The sequence below is a fragment of the Sinohyriopsis cumingii genome, chromosome 13 (genome assembly GCF_028554795.1).
Source record: "Sinohyriopsis cumingii isolate HCF-2022 chromosome 13, ASM2855479v2, whole genome shotgun sequence".
Classification (NCBI taxonomy): domain Eukaryota; kingdom Metazoa; phylum Mollusca; class Bivalvia; order Unionida; family Unionidae; genus Sinohyriopsis; species Sinohyriopsis cumingii.
Genome location: NC_142973.1, coordinates 61385038 through 61411585, shown reverse-complemented (window position 1 = coordinate 61411585; position 26548 = coordinate 61385038). Strand labels below are relative to the sequence as shown.

The 26548-nt window shown below is 35.7% G+C and overlaps 1 protein-coding gene across 1 annotated transcript in view; it reads right to left on the bottom strand.

Moving 5' to 3' along the window:
• LOC149785684 (low-density lipoprotein receptor-related protein 6-like) overlaps window positions 1-23237 on the bottom strand; it is a 139516-nt gene extending 116279 nt beyond the window's left edge. The window contains exon 1 of the mRNA XM_089979522.1: window positions 23058-23237. Coding sequence (XP_089835648.1) covers window positions 23058-23112 — 55 coding nt within the window. The 5' untranslated portion in view covers window positions 23113-23237. The remainder of the gene's footprint in view (window positions 1-23057) is intronic.
• Between the last annotated feature and the right edge of the window lie 3311 nt (window positions 23238-26548).

The window sequence follows — 26548 nt, the reverse complement described above, 5'->3', positions numbered from 1 at the left end:
ATTACTGGAAATTAAATTGGTACTGTTTTCATTTAGGACCAGAAGTAGCGATAACAAGATTTTCAAGATGGTTACCATGATGGCCTTACTGATTTTAAACAGGAACCATTTTCATGTAGAACCAACCTACTAGACACTGTAGAAAGTCTTTCCATGAAAACCCCATGTTTATATGGCCACTGTGGCACCATTTTCATTGAGGACTAACTTGACTCAGGGATGAATATGCGTGTAAACTTTCATGGTAGTCCTCCAAGAAGTTTTGACATTGTAAAAATAATAAGCCAAACCTAAGATGACAAACAGGAAATTTGATAAGCTGTTCCAAATTTACGGCCGACAGGGCATACAAAAAAAACACAGGAGAGGAGCAGAGATTTGTCATTATAGGCATCTTCACATGATGACCACAATATTTATCACACATGGTGATCCGTCATAAATAATGAGACTAGATGTATTCACAAAACAAAAATGGCAACAAGTCCAGCAACACTGAGAGCAGTGATTTGATGACATTATCTTCAGATGATGACTATCACAATTACCAAGTTCTATGATTATTCACTGAAAAATGTGACTAACTACCATACATACACAATTCTAAGTAAGAGTCATTCTGCAAACAGCAACTATCCTGACCTACCATAGCGCAATTAAAGGTGTCGACAGGTACCCGCCCTTCGTAATTTTCTGGGTAAGAAAATGAGCTATGGGGTACCCATTTAGTTCATGTAAAAATAAAAACATGTTTCCAAAGGCAGCTCAGAGATTACATGTCGATGTCAGGAGCGAACGAGACACAAAATAACGAGTACAGTTCAAGGCTCATGTCAGGTGATAATGATCCAGCGTAGACCTCCATCTTTTGATCTTAACATCGTCGACATGTATGACCATTTGGGTATGTACAGCGAACAGTTTCCTTATTTTCTATTAATAATAACTGTACATGACGCAGTTCAAAGAAAACAGACAGGTTTCTTGAATTTTAAACCTTGTGTCACAGGTTCATTATAGTTTGAAGAATAGTTATGTGCAGACCAGTCTATGTTGAAAAAACATGGCACCAAATATTATAATGAGAAATGGGCTTTACTGACGTGACTCATCTGTGTCATATGACTGAAAAATGTTAGCGGGAAGTGCTTTCGTTAAACTGAAGAAATGTGCATCAGGAAACAGACAAATCAATCGGGCTTCACAAATTTTGAAAGAGAGAATTCTGCAGTGATGTAATACAGCATTAAGAATTTGTGGACTTGACTTTATGACCTTGGAGTGAAAGTTAAATGTGATGTTGATTAATGAAAGTGAATGATATGTATATAACATATATATATATATAATTTATAGTCTGTATTTTCGTACTAATCCACATGGATTTAGCCAATTTGTGACAAGAATTTTACTGCTGATCCAGTCAAGTAGCCGAGATAAATGTATGTTTTTCATTTGATTTTCTGTCATTATGGCATATAATATATAGATCACACATTTTACGCTCAGATTGCGCTTTTTTGCCACGCATATTTGTAATAATTATGCTTATATCTCTCAGAGGGTCGGCATGTATGAACTAACAAAACAGTTCAGGTTCACATTTAATAATTTCCCACTGACAAGGTATCCGGGTAACCGATCATTACAGTTGTTGGATACACAGTTGACTTTTTCTAAAATTTTGACATCTCTAAGCACACTGCATCTGCAGATCAGGGTCTATGCTGTCTGTTATACTGATTACTCCTAACAAAATGCAAAGATCCTGATCTGCCTGTGCATTATGTTGAGCTGGGTTTGTTCAGTTTTCAGTTGCACTCATCTTATAAGTGAGTATATACAGAACATTCAAATGATTCTGTCACTCAGCTTACAAGATGAAAAGGTCAGTAACTCTAACAAAACTGCAGAAGCATAGTGATTTGTCAATAGGTACATCTTCAGGCAATGACCATATTATTTACCAGATATCATGGCAAGCTATCAAAAACTGCAGGATCTGTTCCGTTAACAAGACTAATGGATGGAAGGATGAATAGACATTTACCCTTTTTGGAGAGAGGGTATATAAATGGTACAATAAATATGTGTGAATAATGGGCAGAGATCAACTGCCAGATGATAAACAGTATATGTTGGAAAGGTTTCAAGAGACTAAGGAAAGTTAAGAAGGGAGATTGATGTCAGAAAATAGTCAACTTCTTTTCCTCTTAATCAAAACTGATCTCAGATATATTGATCCATCCCAAATTATTTTAAGTTCAGATCAGACACAATATTAATCACATCTGCCACATAATATGTCTGCATGTCACAAAAAAGTATTCTTACAATTAGTCACAAAAAAGCATACAGTTATAAACATGAAAGCATGTCTGGATTGTAGAAAACATACATGTTTATACAGATAAGGCAACTCTATGCTATATTTATCAATGCCAGTGTCATTCCTAGCCCATATACTGTATTTCCTCCATTAGAATTGACACTAACCCAGAAAAAGCAAACATTTGGATTTGTCACTGCACAATATGCTGGCATGTCATAATCTTTACAATTTACCTGATCCATTATTACCAGCAAGCACTCTCTGCCAGTATATAATGTGTTGGCAAATCAAGGTTTGTGCTTTTTGTGAGCGTTATATTTTCTACAAGGGTAAATAAGGCAGGTGTGTAAACTCCTGTTTGCCAGCAGCCTCACTACATGCCAGTCTGCCAAAGGCAAACTTCTAGAACCTTCCTTGATAATTAGTGACCTTACACCAAAACGTCTGACAAGACTAATTTCAAATATTAAATATGGTATGGCCTGCTATGCCTGCAGCAAAGTAAACCATACAAGAGGTATTAAATTAAATTCTAGCTTGAGTAGGTAAATGTATCATTAAGCTTCCCTTTCTTCTGCAACCTGATCACCAAAGATAGGTGCTCAACTTTAACCTGGAAGAACCATTTATAACTGAACAACTTTAAAGTCAGTTACATATCTATATTTAACAAGTACAGAATCTACAAAGTAATGTACATGTCCTGACAATATAAATTTGCAAACTATTTCAGTTTGGTGCTTGACACAGCACAGCAACACAAGAAGTTCGTTAATGACGAGTAAGTTTTGGAATGTGAGTGTGTGATTTGGAGTTTTAACTTAACTTTACCAATTTTTCAGTCATATTCCTATGATGGCAGTTTATAGCGATGTCTAGCACTGGGACATCATGCTGTAGACATGTAGCATGATGTCCCACCCAGTCCCATTATCCTGACACCTAGGCAGACAAGTTCTAACACTAACCTCTTAATAATGAGCGCCTAGTGAGGCAGCTGTTAGTACCATTTTTATAAGTCTTTGGTATGACTCAGCCAGGGTTTGAACCCGCAACCTCCCACATCTTGGGCGGATGCTCTAATCACTAGGCAACCGGAGCAGTCGATGAATAAGTTCGTGATAATTGCCCTGTTCAAAGACATGTCATGGCATCAAACCTGGGTGAATCTAATTGTAGGATTCAAACCCGCAAACTGCATACAGCAAGATCTTCTGTTGTATAATGTGCAGATCTGTATCTGTGCAGTTTGTCAGGAGTAATAAGTAGAATATACAAAATATACCCCCCCCCCCATTTTCAGGCACATTTTATTACGGCAGATCTGTATCTTTGTTGTTTGCAGATTGACTTGACTTGTAAGCGAGTAAAGATACTTCAGCCTACAGGGCATTGGCAAATCAGAAAAGAATCATTCAGAAAAACAAGAATTTTTTCTTCATAGACTGTCTGATGCATCACGGTACACAAACACATAAGAGTTGTACAGAAGCAATGGGAGTTAAATGTCTTGCACAAAGAAACAATGCAGCCACTGAACCAAGCAGTTCAGGTAGGATTCATACTCATGACTATTATCATGTTAACCAATGAGCCACCGCAGTTCCCTTTGCATTTACTGGTACACGTAATGTGCATCCCTGTTCCCATCTGCTTTCATGGAGGCTGAAAATGGATCCAGGGGCTAATGCCAGCTTCACATGTGTATTTGTCTTTTTACATTCATGAAGCATATATATTGATACAGTATGGACCTATTTCTAAAGTATGACTCATCCCCCTTCGTCAACCTTCATGTCAGTGGTTCCCAATCTTTTCGAGTATGATGACCCCTTCTTAACTTCCAAAAATTGTGTGGACCCCCACAGGCTAATACTTCTACCAAATACATAACACCTTGGAATAACCCCACTGTTCCCTGTGGACTGCAGCCTACAGGTTGGGAACCAAAATTATAAGCCATTTTTTTTGGTCAACAAATCACATATAATCCTATCCTAATGTTTCCATTATCTATTTTGAGCAATGAATGATATTTATTACACATGCACACTCATATGTCCCGATGGACTGAAACACATTAAATCAATGCTATTTCTTCAAAAGTGTGCAATAACTAAATATTTTAAATATGTAAAAAGGTAACAAACTCGCATCTCAAGATTTTATCAGCAACTACAGACCAAATATTAAAAATTTTCTAAATATGATAACTTATAAATTCAAGGGGTCAGAAAAAATAAACTCACATGCATGTGACTTCTATTTTCTTTCTTTGAGTTGTTGTTGTCGTAGGGTTTAATGCCATTTTTCAGCACACGATAGGCTATACATGGCAGCCAGTATTAATGGTGGAGGAAGAACCTGGGAAAACCATGGAAAGAACCACCGACCCACAAGAAGCTACTGGCAAGCTTTCTCACAACCCACATTAGCCGAATCCGAGAATCTAACCCATGTAGACAGAGGTGAGATGGCAGTGATCTGTAATAGAGAGCACTTTAGACCACTCGACCCCTCAGGGCCCCTCTTTCTTCAAGAAATCACACCAAAAAAATAATTGCCATGCCAAATTAACAGTTCACAATGTGAGCTCAATCACTTAACATTTCAGGAAAAAATCTGCTGACAAGCTGAGAAAATGTCTCACAAGATGGTTGGCTGAATTTTAGTTACACTTTCAGCATTTATTTCACTATATTATTCCAAGGAAATGGGAAATGCATATCCCAAGGACACAAAGGCATATCAGAATGAAATCATGGCTTCACACCACTTCAGACACTCTACCAACTTATCTACCATGACTGGTCTCAGAGAAATGCCCAAAGTGGTTTAAAATTGTACATTTTCCAAGCATCCTGATAACAAACATGTTATAAGTAAGACCAAGAAGCTGCACTGCATTAAAACTGTCCATCTTTGCAAACCTAAATTTGAAAATGCATTTAGGGTTCAAAAACATTATAGTCATCCATTTATAGTCTTCCATCAATGGATGCAGCTGGAACTTATGATATACAATGTCATCATCTATGACTAGGACGAGAATAATTTTTAAACAACACAACTGAAATAAGGCTGAGGACAAATTAATGTAAATATCATTGTAAAAACATTAATATTTTATGTTATAACAAGAATATCAGACAAAAACACTACTGCATAATGTGCCAGCAGATCTGGGTAGGTGCAGTTTGTTAGGAGTAATCAATAAAACAGACCCTGATCTGCAAGCACATTAGCTATGGCAGATAAGTATCTTTGTTGTTTGCAGTTTGACCTGACTTATAAATGAGTATTTACAGCATATCCATATAATCACAGGTTGCTATGTACAGTGATGTGACATCATACACAGAATAAAATAAAGCCACATTATTAAAATGCATACCATCAACCAGCAATAACTTGTGAAACTGCTTATTAGAGCAGCAGACTGACATTGCAATGGATGTAATTCATGGCAAATCACTGTAGAGAATGGACCGAATGTTCACCACTTTCCTACATTCTGTTATAACAAGGCTGAGTTTGCATTAAACATCATCAGAAGCATGAGACAAATTCCTCTCACAAAAATTATTGTTGAGTCAAGTGAGACCAATTTAAAGAAATAATATATAAAACATGTCTGAACAATTGTAAATGGTCAAAACAGACTGATGTTTGTTTGAGGATTTTAAACTTCACTATGTCATAATTGTTCTAGGGTTTAACGCCAAGATAGGCTATACATGGCGGCCAGTATAAATGGTGGAGGAAGAACCCAGAAAAACCTCGGAGAGAACCACCAACTCACGAGAAGCTACTGGCAAGCTTTCTCATGTACCCATGTTGGCCGAGCCATAGACTAGAATCCACGCAGACAGATGTGAGATGGCAGTGATTCGTAATGGAGAGCACTTTCGACCACTCAGCCAACTGGGGACCCATGCCATGATAGAATTCACTGCTTGGTTCTGCAGTATGCCAGTTCGGGTTCTGATAGTACTGCCACTAGCTATCTGACGAAGCAAGTAAATAATCCAAAGAAATTAAATTCTGCTGTTAACATCTAAATTGAAGATTTTTTCCACTTGGGTGGAAATCTTTAAATGATCAGTTTTCTGTCTACTGACTTTCTTAGAAATGGGAGGGATCACATTAATTATAAACATGGTGATTTTTAGGATCTTAAAATCATGATATTTGCTATGTTGTTCATGAAATACATGAGTGAAAAAAATATTTATAACGAAAATTGCATATCCTCCATGAGTTGCATACATTTTTAAATACTAGATTCTGAGCACCACCCCTAGGGGGTCTATCAAAATTATGTTAGTACTGTGCACATCAACATACTACCCCCAATAATATCCCAAGATTTGAAGTCTCTATCTGAACTGTGTTGTGAGGTTCTGGGCCACATTACAAAACACAAACATAAACAAGATAACAACCCCCATCTGTTTTTCGGAAAAGAACAGGGATTTTAAAAAAAAAATGAACCAGTGTGTCAGGAAAATTATTACCTTTCTTAATTTTTCACCTCAACTTTCAAAATATGGGCTAGAAAGTCATGGATGAAATCACCATGCTAAATCATTTGACACATTTAATAACCTTAAGGTGGTTGAGCCCTCTGTTGAGGTCAAAGAGTGTAAACCAACAAACAACACACAGAGTTAAGTCTACTCCTACCTGCCAAGTGTCAAACCTTTTGTATCTTTTTCAAGTACTGTTTACCAGCCCCCCACCTGTCAGTCTGTCATCAACACACACTGGCATTCAGTACTTTCTGATTAGTAGGTAACTGTACCAGTAGACATTGTAGCATGCCTGCCAACCCTCTCTGATACAACATGAACATAAACTGATTAGCACTGAATCAATCTGATGCCAGTACATGTAAATTATGAAAACAAATTTAACTTGTATAATGTACACTTGTACAAACTGCTGTATAGCTAGCTGATAAGACAAGTGATGCTGACTGAATTAACGCCAATGATGTACAGCAATGCACAAGCCAACAGCATTATCTTTTTTTTTTAAAGATTTTTTTAAAATTCTATCAAACATCAAAGCTAGCTGGTTTCAATTCATTGACTATATTTACATACATTCTATTATGACAAGAATAGAGGAAACATTGATAATAAAGCAAAATTTTCTATTTTTGAATCATTATATTAAATTGTGATCTAAATTTACTTTTTGTAAAAAGCAAACATGCTACATGATTACTGTCATGTTAGTTTTCACAAAACACAAACTATGTCTATTCAATCATAGGGGCACACTTGGCTGAGAGGTGCAGGGTGCTTGCCTTTACAAATCACGCACCTTTAACCTCTGTCCATGCGGAGTTTGAGTCTCAACCAACATCGATATTTGAGAACGTTTGCCAGTAGTTTTCTATGCAGTGGTGGTTGTTTCTCAACCAATATAATAGCTGCTATGTCCAGCCTATCATGTGGTGAAAAATGGTGTTAAACCCCACAAAACAAAATTACCCAATCATGTTTTTTGGTGATGTTTTTTTTAAATCTGTAATCTGACAGAAACGAACAAGTGATAAAGTTTTCAGGATGAGCACCAACTTCTTTAACAGGTGCATTTTGATGACATCACCAAATTTCAGTATTCCTTGCATATTTAATCATTTGTGCATCAACACTGCACATAAATTACAAATTTAGCAATTCCATTACGATCTGAAAAACAAATTAAAAAATCCTTGTGTGTTAACACATTAACCCATGGTGACGCGTTCAAGTGGCAGGAGGTAGTAGCCTACTGCCAAGCTCTGTAGCGTCAAGGTCATGTATAATACACTAAAGTGGGTGGTATTATAGAAAGGTAGACAGATATAGCGCTACAATGATACCCAAAAATCTGGAATTTCTAGTTGCACTACAAAATACAGAGGGAAAAACCTCATTTTTGGACCCGATTTTTTTCTACCCAAAATTTGCCCATAGTCGGAATCCGATTTTGTGTCCAGATTTTAGACTTTTTGGTCTCAGATCTAAGGCAGATCAGTATGAACTGCAAACAGACAGATGAACCTTTGCAAATAGGATAAGATGGGCATTTGGAATAAAGAGTGGTCTTGATATGAAAATATGAAAATAATGGGTCCGTTAAGCACAATAAAATAATTTTTTTTACCTTTCTGCTTATGTGCGAGCCAATGAAAAACGATGTTTCTAACACAACTAAGCAATATGTTATTGGAAGTTGGTGTTCTGGGATTTATTCAGAAATAGCTTTCAAAATGTGTTTCCTACTCGAATTTCAGACGAAAACGACAAAAACCTCCAGGGGTTAATGTGTTAAAAGCTCCTTTCTCAAGAGAACGTATCCTTGCATAAATCATTTTTAAAGAGGAACAGGGTGTTTTTGTTAGAAAAAGAGGATACTGGTCACAATAGCAGCAATCATGTGTTATGATGATGACTGTACACTGTATGCATTATAGTATTTGAAGACCCTCCCGTTTGTACACCAGTACCAACAGTACCAATTTTAAAAATGAAAAGCACCAAGATATTAAAAATGTACAAAACTTAATCAATTCATGAATCAATTTACAATTTCTATCCTGTCACCAGGGGGTCCCAAGTACTGTAAAGTTATTGTAATTTCAAATCAAACCTGCATTTTTTTAAAAATAATATGGTTGTCATATTTTCAATGGGTGTGTCAATGTTTTCAAACAATAAATGTGACCTAGTTTTAGTTACTCTCTTCGAACACATATATACAAGTGTTCAATCTTTTTATCATTTCTTAAAATAGAAATATTACAACTAGACATTACAAATATTGGATGCAGACAACATAGTTTTTACTGAAATGGACTGTTCTAGAAACCAGACAAGAATGTGAGCAGTCTATCTACTTGCTAACATTGAGTTTCTGTTTGGTTTTAAACACAGTGGTTTACAACCTAATTTTTCATTGGTCACTGCCGTAGCTGTAGCAGTGGATCCCCTAGGGGTGCAAGACTGAGTCAAAAATCTCCTTGGTGTCAAAACTGGAGGTCAGACTGAGTAAAAAACAAACTTTGGTATCAAAACTGGGGGTCAAATTAAAAATTTGGGGGTCTCCAAAGCGCAAATGAGGGTAAAGGGAAACACAGCTGTAGTGCCTGAGTGCACTTTTAAAACTGATCAGTCTCAAGTATTATGTATTGAAAAATAATAATCTTTCTGACTTGTTTCACTTTGATGTAGCCTTCGTAATGAAGATTTTACAACTGAATATTAGAACATTGTAAACAGCCAGTTTGCATCACTTGTGTGAACTACATACATAAAACTACATAGTGTACCTAAAATAAATGCTACTGTTAAATACTTGCATGCACCCACTTTGCATACATGTAGGTATTTCATGTTTCAAACACCCAAGAAGGTCTTCTCATTAATACACTAACCCTAAAATTTGTAGGATTTCAGCACTTTTTACATAATGGTGCGAGACATGTCAATTTTTTTTATAATGTGATAACTGTGTTTGCTGAATTTGTAAAATGTTTGGTTGCAAATTGAAGGAGCCGATAGTTCAAGGAGTTAAGTATTACTTGGGAAAATATGTTATTCCATTATCAGATGAGAGCAAAATTTGGGCAATTTTATTTTTTTATCATCAGAAGCTTAAGGAATTAAGTAATGCTGTATTCTTTAAAATGTAAAAGCATTTGCTTTTTGAGGCAAACACAAGAAATATGACACTCAACAGCTCACACTTGGATACAATCACCAGGCTTTTTGTAAATAAATGAAATTGACATAGCATAAGAAAGAAGTGGTGGTCTCAAAAACCATTGATTCAAAATCAACCTGTGCATTTATTATGAAGATTTCCATGGTCCTTAGCAAAGTTATATCAAGCACCTTTCATTTATACTCCCAAAAGAACATTTTTTTCATAAATCATTTAGTGGTCCTGTCAGATCTAGCCCAAGGATCAGTGCTAACACTATTCCTGTTAATCAAATGAGCCATATGTTTACAAACTTTTATTTTAATGCAGGAACTGATGATATACATTAGATGATAAGGCATTTGTTTCTGCTAAAGGCAGGGGTGCACAACCTTTTTCGGCCAAGGGCCAGATTGCATTTCTAAGACCACTAGAAGGCCACAAACACTAATTTCTTTCATATAATTACTGTTCATGAGCCAGATTTCTGTGTTGTTTTAATTTGCCCTGAGGACCAGACAGAACATGTTTGCACACCAGATCTGGCCTGCAGGCCGGGGATTGTGCAGCCCTGTGCTAAAGGTATGAAAAAAATTGGGCAGGAAGGTCAATACTAATTTTTAGTGCTTTTCAATCCAGTTCATGTTTGTTTCCAATTGAAAATGACCAGCTTAAAGTTGAAAAAAAGACACCAATAGTACCAATTTTTTTTCTGCAAATGTGATAAAACAATGTTCTCAAAAGATTTAAAAACTGAAGAGTCATTTGACCCTTGAGCGCCTATTCTCAGGAGTTCGAATGAAAATTTCAATAGTAAAAACTGAAATCTCAATAGTTATTAGTTTTTTAGTCATGAGCTCATAGCTGTGATTGTTCATTATTCATGAAACAAACTGACTTCAAGATTTCTTGTCTGGTTGAATAAAGAAATACACTTGTACAGAATTATGTAAGAAACAAACAAGCTAACACCACAAAAGACATGCCATTACTCAGTGTTAAAACTTCTAATTACCGGTATGTACATATGTAACTGCTTATTTGCTATATTAAACAGGACAAGATATTTTTTATACTTTACTATATTTTTAACTTCTAAACATCTTAAATTTTTAATTCCTCAAATGATGTTAAATGCAGAAATATACACATACAACTATGAAAGTTATTCATAAATCAAATATCTAATTTCTGTATCATAACCAATTTAATCTCATCATCAAGCATCTAACCAATGCATCAACATGAACAAGGTATATCCAGTTTTATCAAGGATGAACATCACAATTAGTGTCTCTTTTATATTCTTAAGTTATGTCAACAGAACATGTCAGCTAATAATTTCCCCCTATTTTTACTCTTTACAAATTTAGCAACGATCCTCTCTGCATCAATGTTTTTGACTGATGGACCTTCTTTGCACATCCTGATGAATTCTGTTAACATCCCATATCCTACAAAAACCTTGCTTTTGTCTTCAAATAATATGGCAAGATCACAGGGTATAAAATTTACAGAACATAAAGCATTACAAAGTGGTCATGACCCCTTTCTCTCTAAATTAAAAAACCATGGGCAAGAACCTTGAAAACTTGAGCTTGTCCCTGGAGTCAGGCAAGTGAATTTGTAAATCTCTTATTTATGTCACATAAGGTTTGCAGTTGCTTACGACTACAAATGAGATGAATACCACATTAATCCCTAAATGTATTCTGATTGGAAATGAATATTCATCTCTGTTTTTAAAGGTATCAAATCCATCCTCATATTTTTTTGTCTACATTGGTATTTGACTACCCCCACCCCACTCACAACTATAAAATGTCCAAACTGGAGACTGAGAATTTCTGCTATGGCATAAGAAACTTGTATCCAAATGTCATAGGTGACTGTTTAAAATGAAACGCAGACATGGGTATTTACAACATTGTATTGGTAATATGAACACTGCAGTAGGTCACAATTGGTGTGAATAGGCCTTATGGCTTCTGTAAACAGTTTATTGCAACTCTACATGAGACAGGTACTCAATGGTTCCCATCATGTAAAATTTTGCATGAATCACATACTAGCTTCATGGAAAATGTACTACTTCTAATCAAAAAGAATATATTCACATAAACAAATTTTGGGGCACAAATTTAGGGATGAAAAGTAAAGTCAGATATGAAATGAATTGGATATGGAACTTTTAAACTTGTCACTTCTGGCAAAGAAATTGTGCTTCCTGCACAGAACAACATGACATTGTTTCAGTTTGGGTTTTCTCAATTGACCGAACAAATGGAATCGGCTCTCTCTGGCAAGCAGAAGGAAACTTCTGCAGCTATCTCATCTTAACAAACTATCAATGTTTTCTCAGCATCACAAATGAAGACCCCAAAGAATTTCCAGCAATGACTGAAGGTCGAATTCAGTTGGCTTTCTCCCACTGAAAAGGGAGGCATAGTATACACTGTGTAAAAGCAGAGTAGGAAAAAGCATGTTTAATTCACCAGAGGGGTCATATAATTTATAATTTCCAGCACCTAGATTTCATATGACAGCAGGTAATTTCGAGGCATTTTTTCTGTTGTTCTATATAAAAAAAATTATTTTGTTTCTGCAGTACATGTGAAGTTAGATTAAACTTATGATGCATAATGATCATCACAAAACTGAATAATGATAAATACACTCAAGTATGAAATATTCTTTGTTTGCCTTTAATTATTTATTATTTTATACTTTGTTCTCAAGCTTAAATAAATATGTTGCGATCAACAACCTCTGAGGTCCAGAAAAAACCCATGAAAAATATCAAGGGGTTAAAAATACCCCATAACTTGAACTGTATTGGAACCACTGGATATGGTACCAGGTCACTAGTTCCATGTAGCAGCCAAGTTCAGGTGTAGACCATCACAAGTAAAGAGGATTCCCAACGAAAGAAATGACTGATCTGAAACTAAACTCAACCTTTACTGCAGTTTGCACATTAGGCTTATATATGATGGCTATTTATATGTAAATCATTTCTCTACAACAAGTACCGACATTTTTAATATATCAGACAATTTAAGTAAAGCATCCTTATGATCAATGTGATATTGTTTCATACTGCTAGACAATTTTACATGATGACAACACTGATAATGCAACTGGATGTATGTGTTTTGATGGATCTACAATAAGAATAAGAAACTGGTGGTTTACAAACCTGAAAATGTGTTTCCCCAACATAGAATTTTATTCAAAGGTTCCGAAAATATACATGTTTTATCAAAGATAAAAAATATAATTCAACGACAGTTATTGCCAGCAAGACCAGTAAATAACCTGATGTGTAATGTACAGTACACTTAATTTTCATAAACATTGGGGTTTTCCCCCTAACGATGTCACAATCAATATGAAAATAATACATATTTTAAGAAAATAATAAAAAGAAAATAGCAGAGATGTGGAAATACAGGATTCAGTTGGAATGTGGTACTTGTTTCTGTGTCACCGACAGGCACATGCATATTGTTGAGATGGTTGCTGATTATATAAAAGCTGCAGTCATACAGTTATGTCATTTTCAAGGAGGCATAAGAAAGAAAAAGTAAAATGTTTTCCTTACACAAATTACAACATGTACATATGGCTCTGTACTAATACACAGCAAAAACAGTAACAAGTCTTAATTAACATCACACTCCTGACACCTGTTTGTTTCTGTTCTGAAGTCATGTCATCTGACCCATGAACATCTTAATGATATAAAGCTGACATCTGCATTACTGACTTTCAAGAAAATAAAGCAAATGACAAATTTTAAGCACATTGATAACTAGATTCCCTTATAATGACTTCAAAACATAAGACAAAAATAAGTTAATATATTTGAGTTTAAGTTTTCAATGCATGATAACTAAGGAGAGTGCTAATTGTATGACTGACTGACCACAACTGCACAAAACAAAATGAATGTCAGACAATGGTTCACAAATTGGCAGAGCTCTAGATGATTGATACAGAAAGGCTTTGTTGTTATTATAATTACCTTGTGAGTCACAGCTTGAAATTTTGATGATACAGCAGGTTTGAAGTTGTTCCCCTGTAAACTAATTCAACACTGCATAGTTTACATTTCACCGTTTCTTTTGCAAAATAATGCCAAATTGACTAAGTAACTTGATTGATATTCAATTACCAATTTTCTATTTGAATGTTCACAAAAAGTATTTCATCATGAATATTTGGTAATTCATTTTAGCTAACTTGTGACATGTTTACAGGTTCTAACAAGCTTTTGCAATGTTTAATTTTGATGACTGTAAGAAAACTACCCGAAACAGAAACATATAAAAGAATGCAACCCGATCAGTCTCCAAATCATTTAATGCAACTGTAAAAAATGATTAACATCTCAATTATTAAAATTCAGTTTAATATCCTAAGTTTGGTGCTCTGCAGCATTCATAAAATACTAGTAGTAGTACCATTTCAAATTTACAAAACTGCAATTAGTTCCAAAATCAGGTAGTAATAAACCCAATTAATAAAAAATATTATTTTCCAAAGCAGCGGAAATCAAATTAAATGACTTGAACAAGAGTCTCAGCAGACCGCTCACATAACGATCTTTAATTCTGTTAATTAAACCATTTGCTGACGTGTTTTGCATAAAAACACTACACACAAAAATAATAAACAATTTTTTTCTACAAATAAAAGCACACAACTCATGTTAATATGAGTAGTCTTTCCTTTCTAATGGACCACTCCGGTGGCTTAATGGTTAGAGCATCTGTCTTAGACACGGGAGATCATAGGTTCGAACCCATGTGAGTCATACCAAAGACAAATAAAAATGGTACTAACAGCTGCCTCTCTAGGCACTCAGCATTAACTCATTAACCCCTGGCACTGTATTTACGTGGCAGGAGGTAGTAGCCTAATGCCGAGCTCTGTAGCATCAAGGTCTTGTAAGATACACTAAAGCGGGTGGTAGTATAGAAAGGTAGACAGATGTAGCTCTATAATGATAACAAATAATCTGGAAATTCTACAGAGGGAAAAACCTAATTTTTCGGACCTGATGTTTTTCCACCCAAAATTCGCATGTGGTCGGAATCCAATTTTGTGTCAGGATTTTAGACTTTTTGGCCTCAGTTCTAAGGCAGACCGGCCTGAACTGCACACAGGCAGATGAACCATTGCAAAAAGTAGGATAAGATAGGCATTTGGAATAAAGAATGGTCTCAATACGAAAATGATGGGTCTGTTAAGCAAAAAAAAACCAAAAACACAACAACAGAACTCCCTTCTGCTCATGCGCAAGTGAAATAGCCAATGAAAAACAAAGTTTCTAACACAACTAGGCATTAGGTTAATAGGAAATCACTTGGAAGTCAATGTATTAGGATGTTTTCAGAAATAACCCACAAAATGTGTTTCCTACTTACATTTCTGGTGAAAACAACAAAAACCTACAGGGGTTAATGAGTTATCGGGTGCATATTGATGACGTCACCAAATCTGAATATTCCTTGCATATTTAATCACTTGTGCATCGACATTGCACATAACTTAAAACTTTAACCATTCCTTGACAATTTGTATAAAAAAAAAGCCAAAATCCTTGTTAACCCATTAACCCCTGGCACCATGTTTACATGGCTGGAGGTAGTAGCCTACTGCCAAGCTCTGTAGCATTAAGGTCATGTATGATACATTAAAGTGGGTGGTATTCTAGAAAGATAGACAGATGTAGCCCTACAATGATAACAAATAATCTGGAAGTTCTAGTTGCACTACAAAATACTGAAACAAATTTTTTAGACCTGATGTAATTCATCCAAAATTCGCATGTGGTCAGAATCCAATTTTGTGTCCAGATTTTTAGACTTTTTGGCCTCAGATCTAAGACAGACCAGTCTAAACTGTACACAGGCAAATGAACCTTTATAAAAAGTAGGATAAGATGGGAATTTGGAATAAAGAGTGATCTCGATACAAAAATGATGGGGCCGTTAAACAAAAGAAAACGAAATAAAGTTCTCCAATTTTTACCTTTCTGTTCATGTGTGAGTGAAATAGCCAACGAAAAACAAAGTTTCTAACACCAGGCATTAGGTTAATAGGAAATCACTTGGAAGTCGATGTATTAGGATGTTTTCAGAAATAGCCCACAAAATGTGTTTCCTACTTACATTTCTCGTGAAAATGACAAAAACCTACAGGGGTTAAGGAGTTGTCGGGTGCATACTGATGTCACCAAATCTGAATATTCCTTGCATATTTAATCACTTGTGCATTGACATTGCACATAACTACAAATTTAACCATTCCTTGACAATTTATAATAAAAAAAAGCCAAAATCCTTGTTAACTCGTTAACCCCTGGCACTGCGTTTACATGGCTGGAGGTAGCAGCCTACTGCCAAGCTCTGTAGTGTTAAGGTCATGTATGATACACTAAAGTAGGTGGTATTATAGAAAGATAGACAGATGTAGCCCTACAATGATAACAAATAATCTGGAAGTTCTAGTTGCACTACAAAATACAGAGAAAAAACTAATTTTTTAGACCCGATGTAATTCACCCTAAATTTGCATGTGGTCAGAATCCAATTTTGTGTCCGGATTTTAGACTTTTTGGCCTCAGATCTAAGGAAGACCAGTCTGAACTGTACACAGACAGATGAACCTTTGCAAAAAGTAGGATAAGATGGGAATTTGGAATAAAGAGTGATCTCGATATAAAAATGATGGGGCCGTTAAGCAAAAGAAAATGAATAAAAGTTCTCCAATTTTCACCTTTCTGTTCATGTGAAACAGCCAATGAAAAGCGATGTTTCTAACACAACTAAGCATTAGGTTAATGGGAAATCACCTGGAAGTCGAAGTATTAGGAGTTTTTCAGAAATAGCCCACAAAATGTGTTTTCTACTCACATTTCAGGCGAAAACAACAAAAAGCTCCAGCGATTAATAAGTCAATAGGTTAGTGTCAGCATGATGCCCCAGTGCTAAACATCACTATAAACTGCCACACTGCAGACATCATAATGAGATGACTGAAAAGTTGTTAAAGCTACGTTAAAAAATCCAAATCACACACACACACTCCATTCTAATGTGATGGATGAGCCTGTTTTATTTTTTACTTAGCAATATTCAGGTGCTTGATTGTTCCACAGATCACCTGCATGGAGCTCACAGATCAGTTTGAGAACCTCTGATCTAGAGCTCTGAAGATAGAATATCTCCTCAAATATGCAATCAACCTAAGTCATGGAGAACAACAGAGCTCTGATCCACTGCCTTTCTAATAGCCAATAAACTGAGAGTCTACAAGTATAAATTACAACATTAATTACTCATTAAAATTTGGAAAATGATATCATTTTACATGAAGAACCTTCTGGGTCAAGTTCCAACTGAAGTATGTCAGGAAGTAAATCAGACAAAGAAGTTTTTGCTGTATAGGGTAACAGGACTCCTCCAAGTTTAAAGATGGGTGAGTCAAGTTCCACAAATACATGTAACCATACAAAACCTGCCTGAAAAGCCACCATTTCCATAGTAATCACATTAACTACACAACAACAATCTGATGGCCCATACAACCGAACTTTTTAATAAATCAGCTTGCAAGTAAGTGTACATTTTGGTATTTTTAACATAGCTTTAACAATTTGAGTCATATTGTCAAGATGTCTGCAGTGTGACAGTCCTTAGTGATATCTAGCAATGGGGCATCATACTGGAGATATCTTGCATATGTCCTACCCAGTCACATTATCCTGAAACCAGGCTGACCAGTCCTAACACTAACCCATTAATGATGATTGCCAAGTGAAGCAGCTGTTTGTACCATTTTTACGTCTTTGGTATGACTCAATCTAATTAAAATAAGATCTCCACTGTCCTAGATGAGGATCTGATGACGACTGCGTAAGGGTCATGGTCTGGTGACCCTTGAATTAGCCAATGGAAATGCAGCTTTCAAAAATCTGAAAGTGAATCAAATCATTTGGTACATGTTCATGCTCTTCGTCCCCACTGCTCAGTTTCTAAATGCAAAGATATAAGATTTCATCTGACTGGTTGATAAAATTAGCAATTATGGTAATAACACAGGTTACCAGAACATGATCCCTAAGTGGCTGCTGTCAGATATGGAGATCCGATTTAAATCAGATTGTCGTATGACTTGGCCAGGGCTCGGATCTATGACCTTCCTCATCCAAGATGGATACTCTAACTACTTAGACCACAGGTGCAGTCTTGCATGGAAGTAGCTAACAAGACAGAAACCTTCCTGTAAATTAAGACACACTGGATCCCAAATCAGTCCACTTTATTTTAGCACTGCATGTATCCACTGAAGGCCACAGGGTCACTTACTTTAAAATTTTAGTGGCCATTTCAAAGTTTAGGTTGCAATGCCCCAATAATTTAGCTGACACCAATAATGTAAACCAAACAAAAAACAAAAAAACAAAAAAAAAACAGTCAGGAATCAATGATAGAAAGACAAAAATAATATTCTTAGTTAAGGCGAAAAAAATCAGGACCAATCATAAAAATTATATAAATTGCAAAAGGTTGCTTTCGATAGTGAGGTTTACTGATCTTAATAGGCATGTGGGATCATCTGTAGGGTTCCATCTGTACAGATATATGCTAGTGAAAGAAGCAGACTGTACACAAACAAAACAGGAAATGGATTTGCAGTGGTTTGTATAGCCAAACATCTGTCCATATTACAAAGTTTTTTAATAGAATGTAAAATATTGTTGTAAATATGCATTTTAACGTCAAAACATTGAAATAAAAAATTAAAAAATGCAACAACAAAGTGCTGGGAGTATGAAGCATAAGTGTTATTTTTTGATATACCACTTTCTTCCAGGTGGTCTAAATAAAAATAGAAATAAAACAGGGTCAGAACCAAATTAATTTGCATGTACCTCATACAGTCATCTGCACAGAAATATAAGGATCCAAAGTTCAAGACCCGATTCAGCATTTTAACAATCCATGCATCTATGAATCACAAAACACCACAAAACCACTTAAAAATGTACAACTTCAAAATTTCCAAGGGATGCAAGCCTTCATATTTTTGGTTAGAGATTTCAGCTGTTTCAAGTGTTCATGGAACTGAATGCTGAATTGCACAATTCACATGCAAAGTATTACAATGATTGATGAAAACTGAAATTATTCTTTGTGCAAAAGCATTACTGATTCACTTTTTCATGGCTCAACAATCTTCCTTATTACTTGCAGCTGTGTATTTCTTCTTTGGTACAGCTGGTAATAGCAGAAAGAATTAACATGAATACTGCAAATGACACATTATACCTTCACCCCATGATTAATAGTTCTCAAAATTTGTGTACAAAAACCACTTTTTACTTTTAGTCAAGGTGACCTTGACCTCTGAACACAAACTGAAAATCAAGTTTTCCTTAAGCCAGGTGTAAGCCAGTCAAAATTTGGTTCAGGCGTGTCATGTAGAACTATTTGTTCTTTTCACAGACAAAACTTTTCTCAGCCTGGGCCTAACAATCAACGGGGTTCTTCCTTAACCCAAGTACAAGCTATCCTCATAGTTTGATAACTGTTAATGGTGGAAAACTTGCATTATTGTCCAGGAAAATCATTTTATTCTTTCAGTCAAAGCAACCTTGTAGCTTTTGACCCTGAACTCCAAATGCTTTAAGGTCTGCAAGTTTTATACCCTGCAATCTCACCACAGTACACATATCAGCACCTTTATTAAGTACTTACATGCAGGGCATTCTACTTTTACATAAATGACCTCTGTTATTCTCATCTACTGTATGTGTCATTTCTATCCAGTAGTTAATATCAAAGTCAGTCTCACACTTTCTCATGTAAACATGATATTGTGAATATTTACTATTTAAAACACATTTTGACAACAAGTATATATTTACATTTTAACTAACCAGTTATGTTTTAATTTTAAAATATCTGCAGATAACTAAGATTTAAGAACTTTCAGGTCTCAAGTTTGCCTCAGGCAGCTTTGTTAGATTGTCTGTTTCTAATATCTACACAATCTGCTTTCAAAGACTGTTTTTGTATGCATGTCACCAATTTGACAGTGAGTCAGCAAAAATTATTAATACAATTCGTGAGAATTCTTTGATATATATTTAACGATTAACAAAAGTAGGATTTTATTAAAAGCATAACTGTTATGAAAACATAGCCAGAGATCTCAGAAATGCTTAATTACGCGTATTTGGATGCCAATTTTTTATCTGGGATGCAGAAAATTACTGGAACGGGAGCCCTCCATACGCATGTAATAGGTTTGCGGCAAAATTCAAAGACTTGCCAGTCCTGCTTCAGCCACCTGCTTTTGGGGAAAATGTGTTGATCACTTAGCTGTGCTGATATTTACAATGACAGAATTCAGTGACTGAAAGGCCCCTTGATGTACATACATGTTGCCATTATAAGAGTACATCGAAAAGAACATGATGCAATAGCTGGGTGGCAAGTTCAAAGGCTTTGACTGGCCGCCGGGTGGTAAATGTACTTATATTTACCGTGATTAAATTCAGAGGCAGAAAGACCCAGAGATGTACATGTGGTCATTTATAAAACTACACCAAATAAACAACATTAGCTTTCATTATTGTGTTCATTTCCGAATGTATCAGAAGTAGCAGTGCACGAGATTTAAGACATGTTGAGACTTAGACAAAATGCCATTCATAAATCTGGATAAGTATTTTGAGGTTAAACAGCAAACTTATGAAGAATGTAATGAGATCCAGAAAAGTGATAAAGCTGCTAGAATTGATAGTTCAGATAGGACAGTAACTAAGTATAAGAAAGTGTGTGATGCCTAGCTTAGTGTTTGGAATAAGTCCTTACTTGGATTGACAAAATTCAGTATCACTCTGATGGACGAACAAGAACTATTTAAGAGGTACATTGACGGTCCATACTTCTTAAAAAATGCCCCTCGCCTTAGCCATGGTTAGTTCTAGTGTTGTAGCAAAATGTATTCATTAATACATCAGTAGCTAGGCCTAGTTTTTATATCAATTATGTTGACAAACAAACTCTTGGCCATTCACAAGCATATGTTTTGATAGCTGATTGACCATTAACCCTTTTCCGAGTAAGGTAGCAACTATCAATTTCCTGCATGATATCCTTTGATGATAAAACATACAAACGTGTTTTAAGATCAGAATCGGTGATCTGGTTATATATTAACTGCCTCTTGTACACTATTTCATCATAAAATTAGTTTGAAACTGTAAGTGAACCAGTAGGCCTAATGGGAAATAATGGCACACTTCGCTAAGTCTGGGATGTGCCAGTTTATTAGACTGTCTGTTTTCGTAAATCATCGGGCGAATATTTTCAGAAAAATATAAAAATCATTGAAAGCAAAGCCAGGGTATTATTTTATTAAAGATTTAACTTTAAAATGCAAATTATGTAGGTCAGAAATGTATGGGACAATGCTATGTTGTGGAATTCGCGAGATGCGCTTTAATGTCTAAGCTGTTTTCAGACTTGACATGTATTTGTGAAAATACAGGGAAAAAAACAGCAAATCAAATACTATTTAACCACTGCCTAAAATTACTACAAGTACGTAGACAAATAAATAAACCATAAATTTGCACTCCTGTCAATGGACTGTTGTAATGAAGTGATTACATTACAAAAACCTCTGTCTAAAAATAGATGCACTCACATCTGATTTGATTCTGTAGGAAAGAAGGGACTGCAACTTTTGATGGTGGGACTCCTATTTTTACCAAAATGGGAGTCCTGGACTCCTAGTTTTAAAATCCTAGCGAGACCTCTGATCGCACCTACAAGTGTTTATTATGCTTTTATCTTCATATGATAATTACAGGAGATGAATACATAATTAATGCCTGGCAAACAATTAAATGAACAAAAATAAGTGTTCTCAAATCTTTTTCAAAAGTCAGATTGTCAAATTTTGTTGCACGACATCAATATCAAGGTGACCAGACAATAACTGTTAAGTCAATGGATAAATTAAGTGTACACAGTGCCTTCAGTTATAAGAATCAAGTACAGTCTAGCTTTCATTCTCACTCTCTTAAAAGGTAGCTCTTCTAACTATACCTGCATTCTAACACAGTTTAATATATGTATGTACAGTACCTACATGTATATATTTTGGGATAACTTAATTATCGGCATATGGTTTTAAGATGAAAACAAAGAAAACTAAAGTTCCAATATATATTATGCAATATTCTTATAATATATCATATTTGATCTTAAAGTTTTTCAGATATCAGGATATTGAGTTTGGTGCAAGATATAGTTCAACAATCTAAGCTATATCACAATATAGTTTTGTTTTGGTGCAACCCAAACATAAATAACGTGACAGTTCTTACGTTGTAGGACAAGGCAAGCTAAATATTTCCAACAAGTTCAGTTTTGGCAATCTGGCTTTTATACAATTTGTAAATCCCCAATTTATATACGTAGAAAAGTTTGTCATCGATAATTGTTTAATGTAGACACTTGAGCCTCCATCGACAACAATTTGTTACTGTACTCTACATCCTACCGAACATCTTGGTAAACGTTTGTAATTCAGTTAATTATCTCCCCTGATACCTGTAATCTAAACACATTTACGAAGACTAAATTCAAGCGCTAGAAACTGGCATAACTTTGTTTTTTGATACAGCAAGTAATATTGCGCGAAAAAGTTCATACAATATTACATTAAAGGCGAAAAAGTAAACAAGTGGCAAAGAGAAAGGCAAGCAAAGGTAGAGGTGAGTGGGTAGTTTTGAGGTGCAAGGCTATTCAACTGGTTGCGATCAGAGAGAGATAAATTTCTGGTGAACTCCATGCCTACTTTCGGATCAAAGCATCACATACGATTCGAGACAGTATAAATCAAACTTAAAAGCGTGTACCAAACAATGTAATAGACTCTGTACGTGGAAAACTGTGTTTCTACAGCGCAAATGTTTAGTAAACAACCAATTTCTCACCTTGAACACTTGTAATTATCCCTGTTATTAGCACGAATGCCAAGCACTTCTCCATCCTAACGGACAGGCAGGATATTTCGAAAACGAGCACATACTAATCCCGGCATTGAGTAGTCAGCTGCACACTAAAATTCTGAAAGATACACATGTTATCATCCTCACGTCTGCCATTACAATGTATTACGGTGTATAGAACTACTTTCACGTTGCATGTAGATATTCTTCCGCTGACACTGGCGCCGGCAAGCCTGAAGATCCCAATTGGATGCAAGCGTATTATGTACAAAATGTCAAGTTGATATTTTGATTACGGTCTTTCCCTTATAATGTTGTGAACAAATTATAACAGTTCTTAAGCCTTTAATACTGTTTCAATTAAATTCTTATCTGGCATATCCAGAACTATTTTATGCGAATTAAGAAATTCTATAATTGTCTTCTTCGGGCACATGCCAACTACAACAAATGTGACGACCATCAAATAGAAAGGAGGTCACTCGTTAAGTTTATCCTTCTATCAAATCCTTAAATCAAACATTGGGTAGATCTACTTCGTTCTCCTTGATTATAATTACCGTGTCATTTGTGAACTATTTTGTTGGTATTTTTGTATGTTAGCTGGGGGGGGGGGGGGTCTTTGATTTTACACATCAGCCAGCCACACGAGTATGCATCATACAGGGTTCAAAGAAAGAAAGATGGACAGGAACAGGTTCTTGAATGGGAAGGCTGACCATATAGTGAATCAAAATAATGATCACATCGCAATTTTTGTTTACTACACATATGTTGTCAGGATTTCACACGTTCCACTACATCACCACCAGTGTCTATGGGGCATTACCTTAAAATGATTTTCAATTCTGACTTTTACACATATTCCCTTACTTAGACACACGCGCGCGCGCATTCACACACACACACACACACATATATATATATATATATATATATATATATATATATATATATATATATATATATATATATATATATATATATATATAATACTCACAAATATTCTACACAAAAATCCATTCATTTACAAACCCTAAGCTATTTACAATGGATGTTTACTTGATGTGAAAGTGAAGAAAAAAGCTAAGAAGTCGACTCTAAGGTTGACAAAAAGATTCATGTAATGGTGCTAAATTTTGTAGATAATTTCGCATTGCATTCTGTCGTAGTCAGCATCATATGTAACATTAAGTTTTGACGTGTGGGCTAGACCTGAAATAAATTGCTGACTGCAAGGGATGAGGTCGCCTTTGTTTGGGGCATGAACTGAATTCGTTCGATAACGGTCGGACAGATATGTCAATGTAAGGTCAAAGAGCGGAACATTACAGAGCTGAGACAAACCAGACTAAACATTTAGGGAAATCTTGGGTCATTTTAAACAGGAGTCATAAAATGGTATTTTCCGCAATGAATATTAATAAAGGCGGACTAGAGAGAGTTATTCTGACTTCGATGGGAGCATTACATGTTTTTGCGGTTAGAGAAAATAACCCTTATTGGATACGCTAAACGAGGCCGACCAGTCCTAACACTAATCTCTTATTGCTGAGCGTCAAGCGAGGAAGCTGTTAATACCATTTTTGTAAGTCTTTGGTATGATTCGGCCGGGAATCGAACCCACGGCCTCCCGCATCCGAGGCGGTCGCTCTAACCACCAGGCCACCGGAGCGGTCCATCTGGAGAAAGGCCAAGCTATATACTCTTTAACGCATATTACACACATCAATTATACACCAGAATAAAGGAGGTTTTCTCACGGCAAGTACTTTGTTTATTCATCATTCCGAACTTTCTATTTTTAAATAACTTATGACGTACATAAAACAATCTAGAGCAATACTGTATGTGGAAACGGAACACGAGCACATTTTAACAGTCATGTATATTGAATAAACATAAATAACACATAATTCCGTGACATAATACATCAGGATACTCCTCGCTACAGATTACCATAATCTGAGACGTAAATTGTATTTTCTAGAAAAGTTTAAAGTTTAAAGTCATGCTTTTTGACTTTGTGATCAAAGAAGAAGTCATGGAAACATGATTGTGTTCGTCCGTATGTGAAATAAATACTGTCGTGCAATTGTTCTATACGCCTGTATAGCCCAAAGGTAACCCGGTTGTCTGTACTCCCTTCGGTCTCAGATTCAACCGGTTGCCGCTTTATCATAGTAAGTGCTTGCGAATAAAAAGTCGATGGATTCGTGGTCTCTTTGAGTTCTTCTGCTGTTAAAGACACCTAGATTACGTAGAGTAAGATGTTAAAACTTAAACGATCTACGTAAAACATAGAACGCTTTAACTCACGCTCATTGTTATGATAGAAACATAACCCTTTTGAAATTTGGTTGAAATATTTAATCTTCCTGTTGGCGGGGCTTTAAGTTGGGTTAGAGAGAGTGTTGTTGTTGTAGGGTTTAAGGCCATTTTTCAGCACAATATAGGCTATACATGGCGGCCAGTATTAACGGTGGAGGAAGAATCCGGGAAACCCCCGGAAAGTACTACCGACCCACGAGAAGCCACTGGCAAGCTTTCTCACATACCCACGTTGGCCGAACCCGAGATTCGAACCCACGCAGACAGAGGTGCTATGGCAGTGATCCGTAACGGTAAGCGCGTTAGACCACTCAGCCACTCGGGGCCCCTGGGTTAGAGATGTTTGTATCCTTCAGTGTTTGTGTCTGCTAGCTGTAAACAGAAGATTCCAAAAGCTAACTTTTGTCCATGATTCAGAATGTTTATAAATCTAACTTTGTCCATGATTAAAAACTGTAAACGGAATGTTTTTATACATTTGAGTTCAATGCCAGTTTGGGTTACAATAACTGTCTCCGTTGGAGTGTTTTGCATTCTATTACGTTATAGGTCAAGTAAGAATGTGTATAAATAGGGATTTGATAAATAGTTCATTCCTGTTTTAGGTCAGTCTGTGGGAAACGATTTTTGTTTATCAGAATTTACAGTTGTGTTCAGATATAATTCGAGAGGAATTACTTATTTTAAAATGTTCATTGGAATTACTAAACTGCTTATTTCCTTTTGGATTAAAACAGTTAAGTCCCTTTTGGATTAATACAACCCATTCAGTTTTGGTCTATATTATGACTCTAGTGTCTTAACTACGTAACAAAACCAAACGTTTTGTATATTTCACAATAATAGTTTAGTTCCCTAAAATACAAAGTGAAAGAATTAAAAGTAGCTTAAAGTATGGTGAATGATACCTATTTCCTAAAAGGTTCCATCAGTTCTAATAGTTCCGATGTAATTCGAATATGTTTCAAATATATTCCCAGTAATAACTGGAATGTACTGAGGTGTCAGCAGTACAAAAGAAATCACTGTTTTAATCCAAATGTCTTAAAGTGTATTTATGGTAAATCCAATATAATCGAAATAGTCTTTGAATGGTATTAGTAGTGAAGTGGGGCGATAGGGCCTCAAGGGGAATTAGCATTACA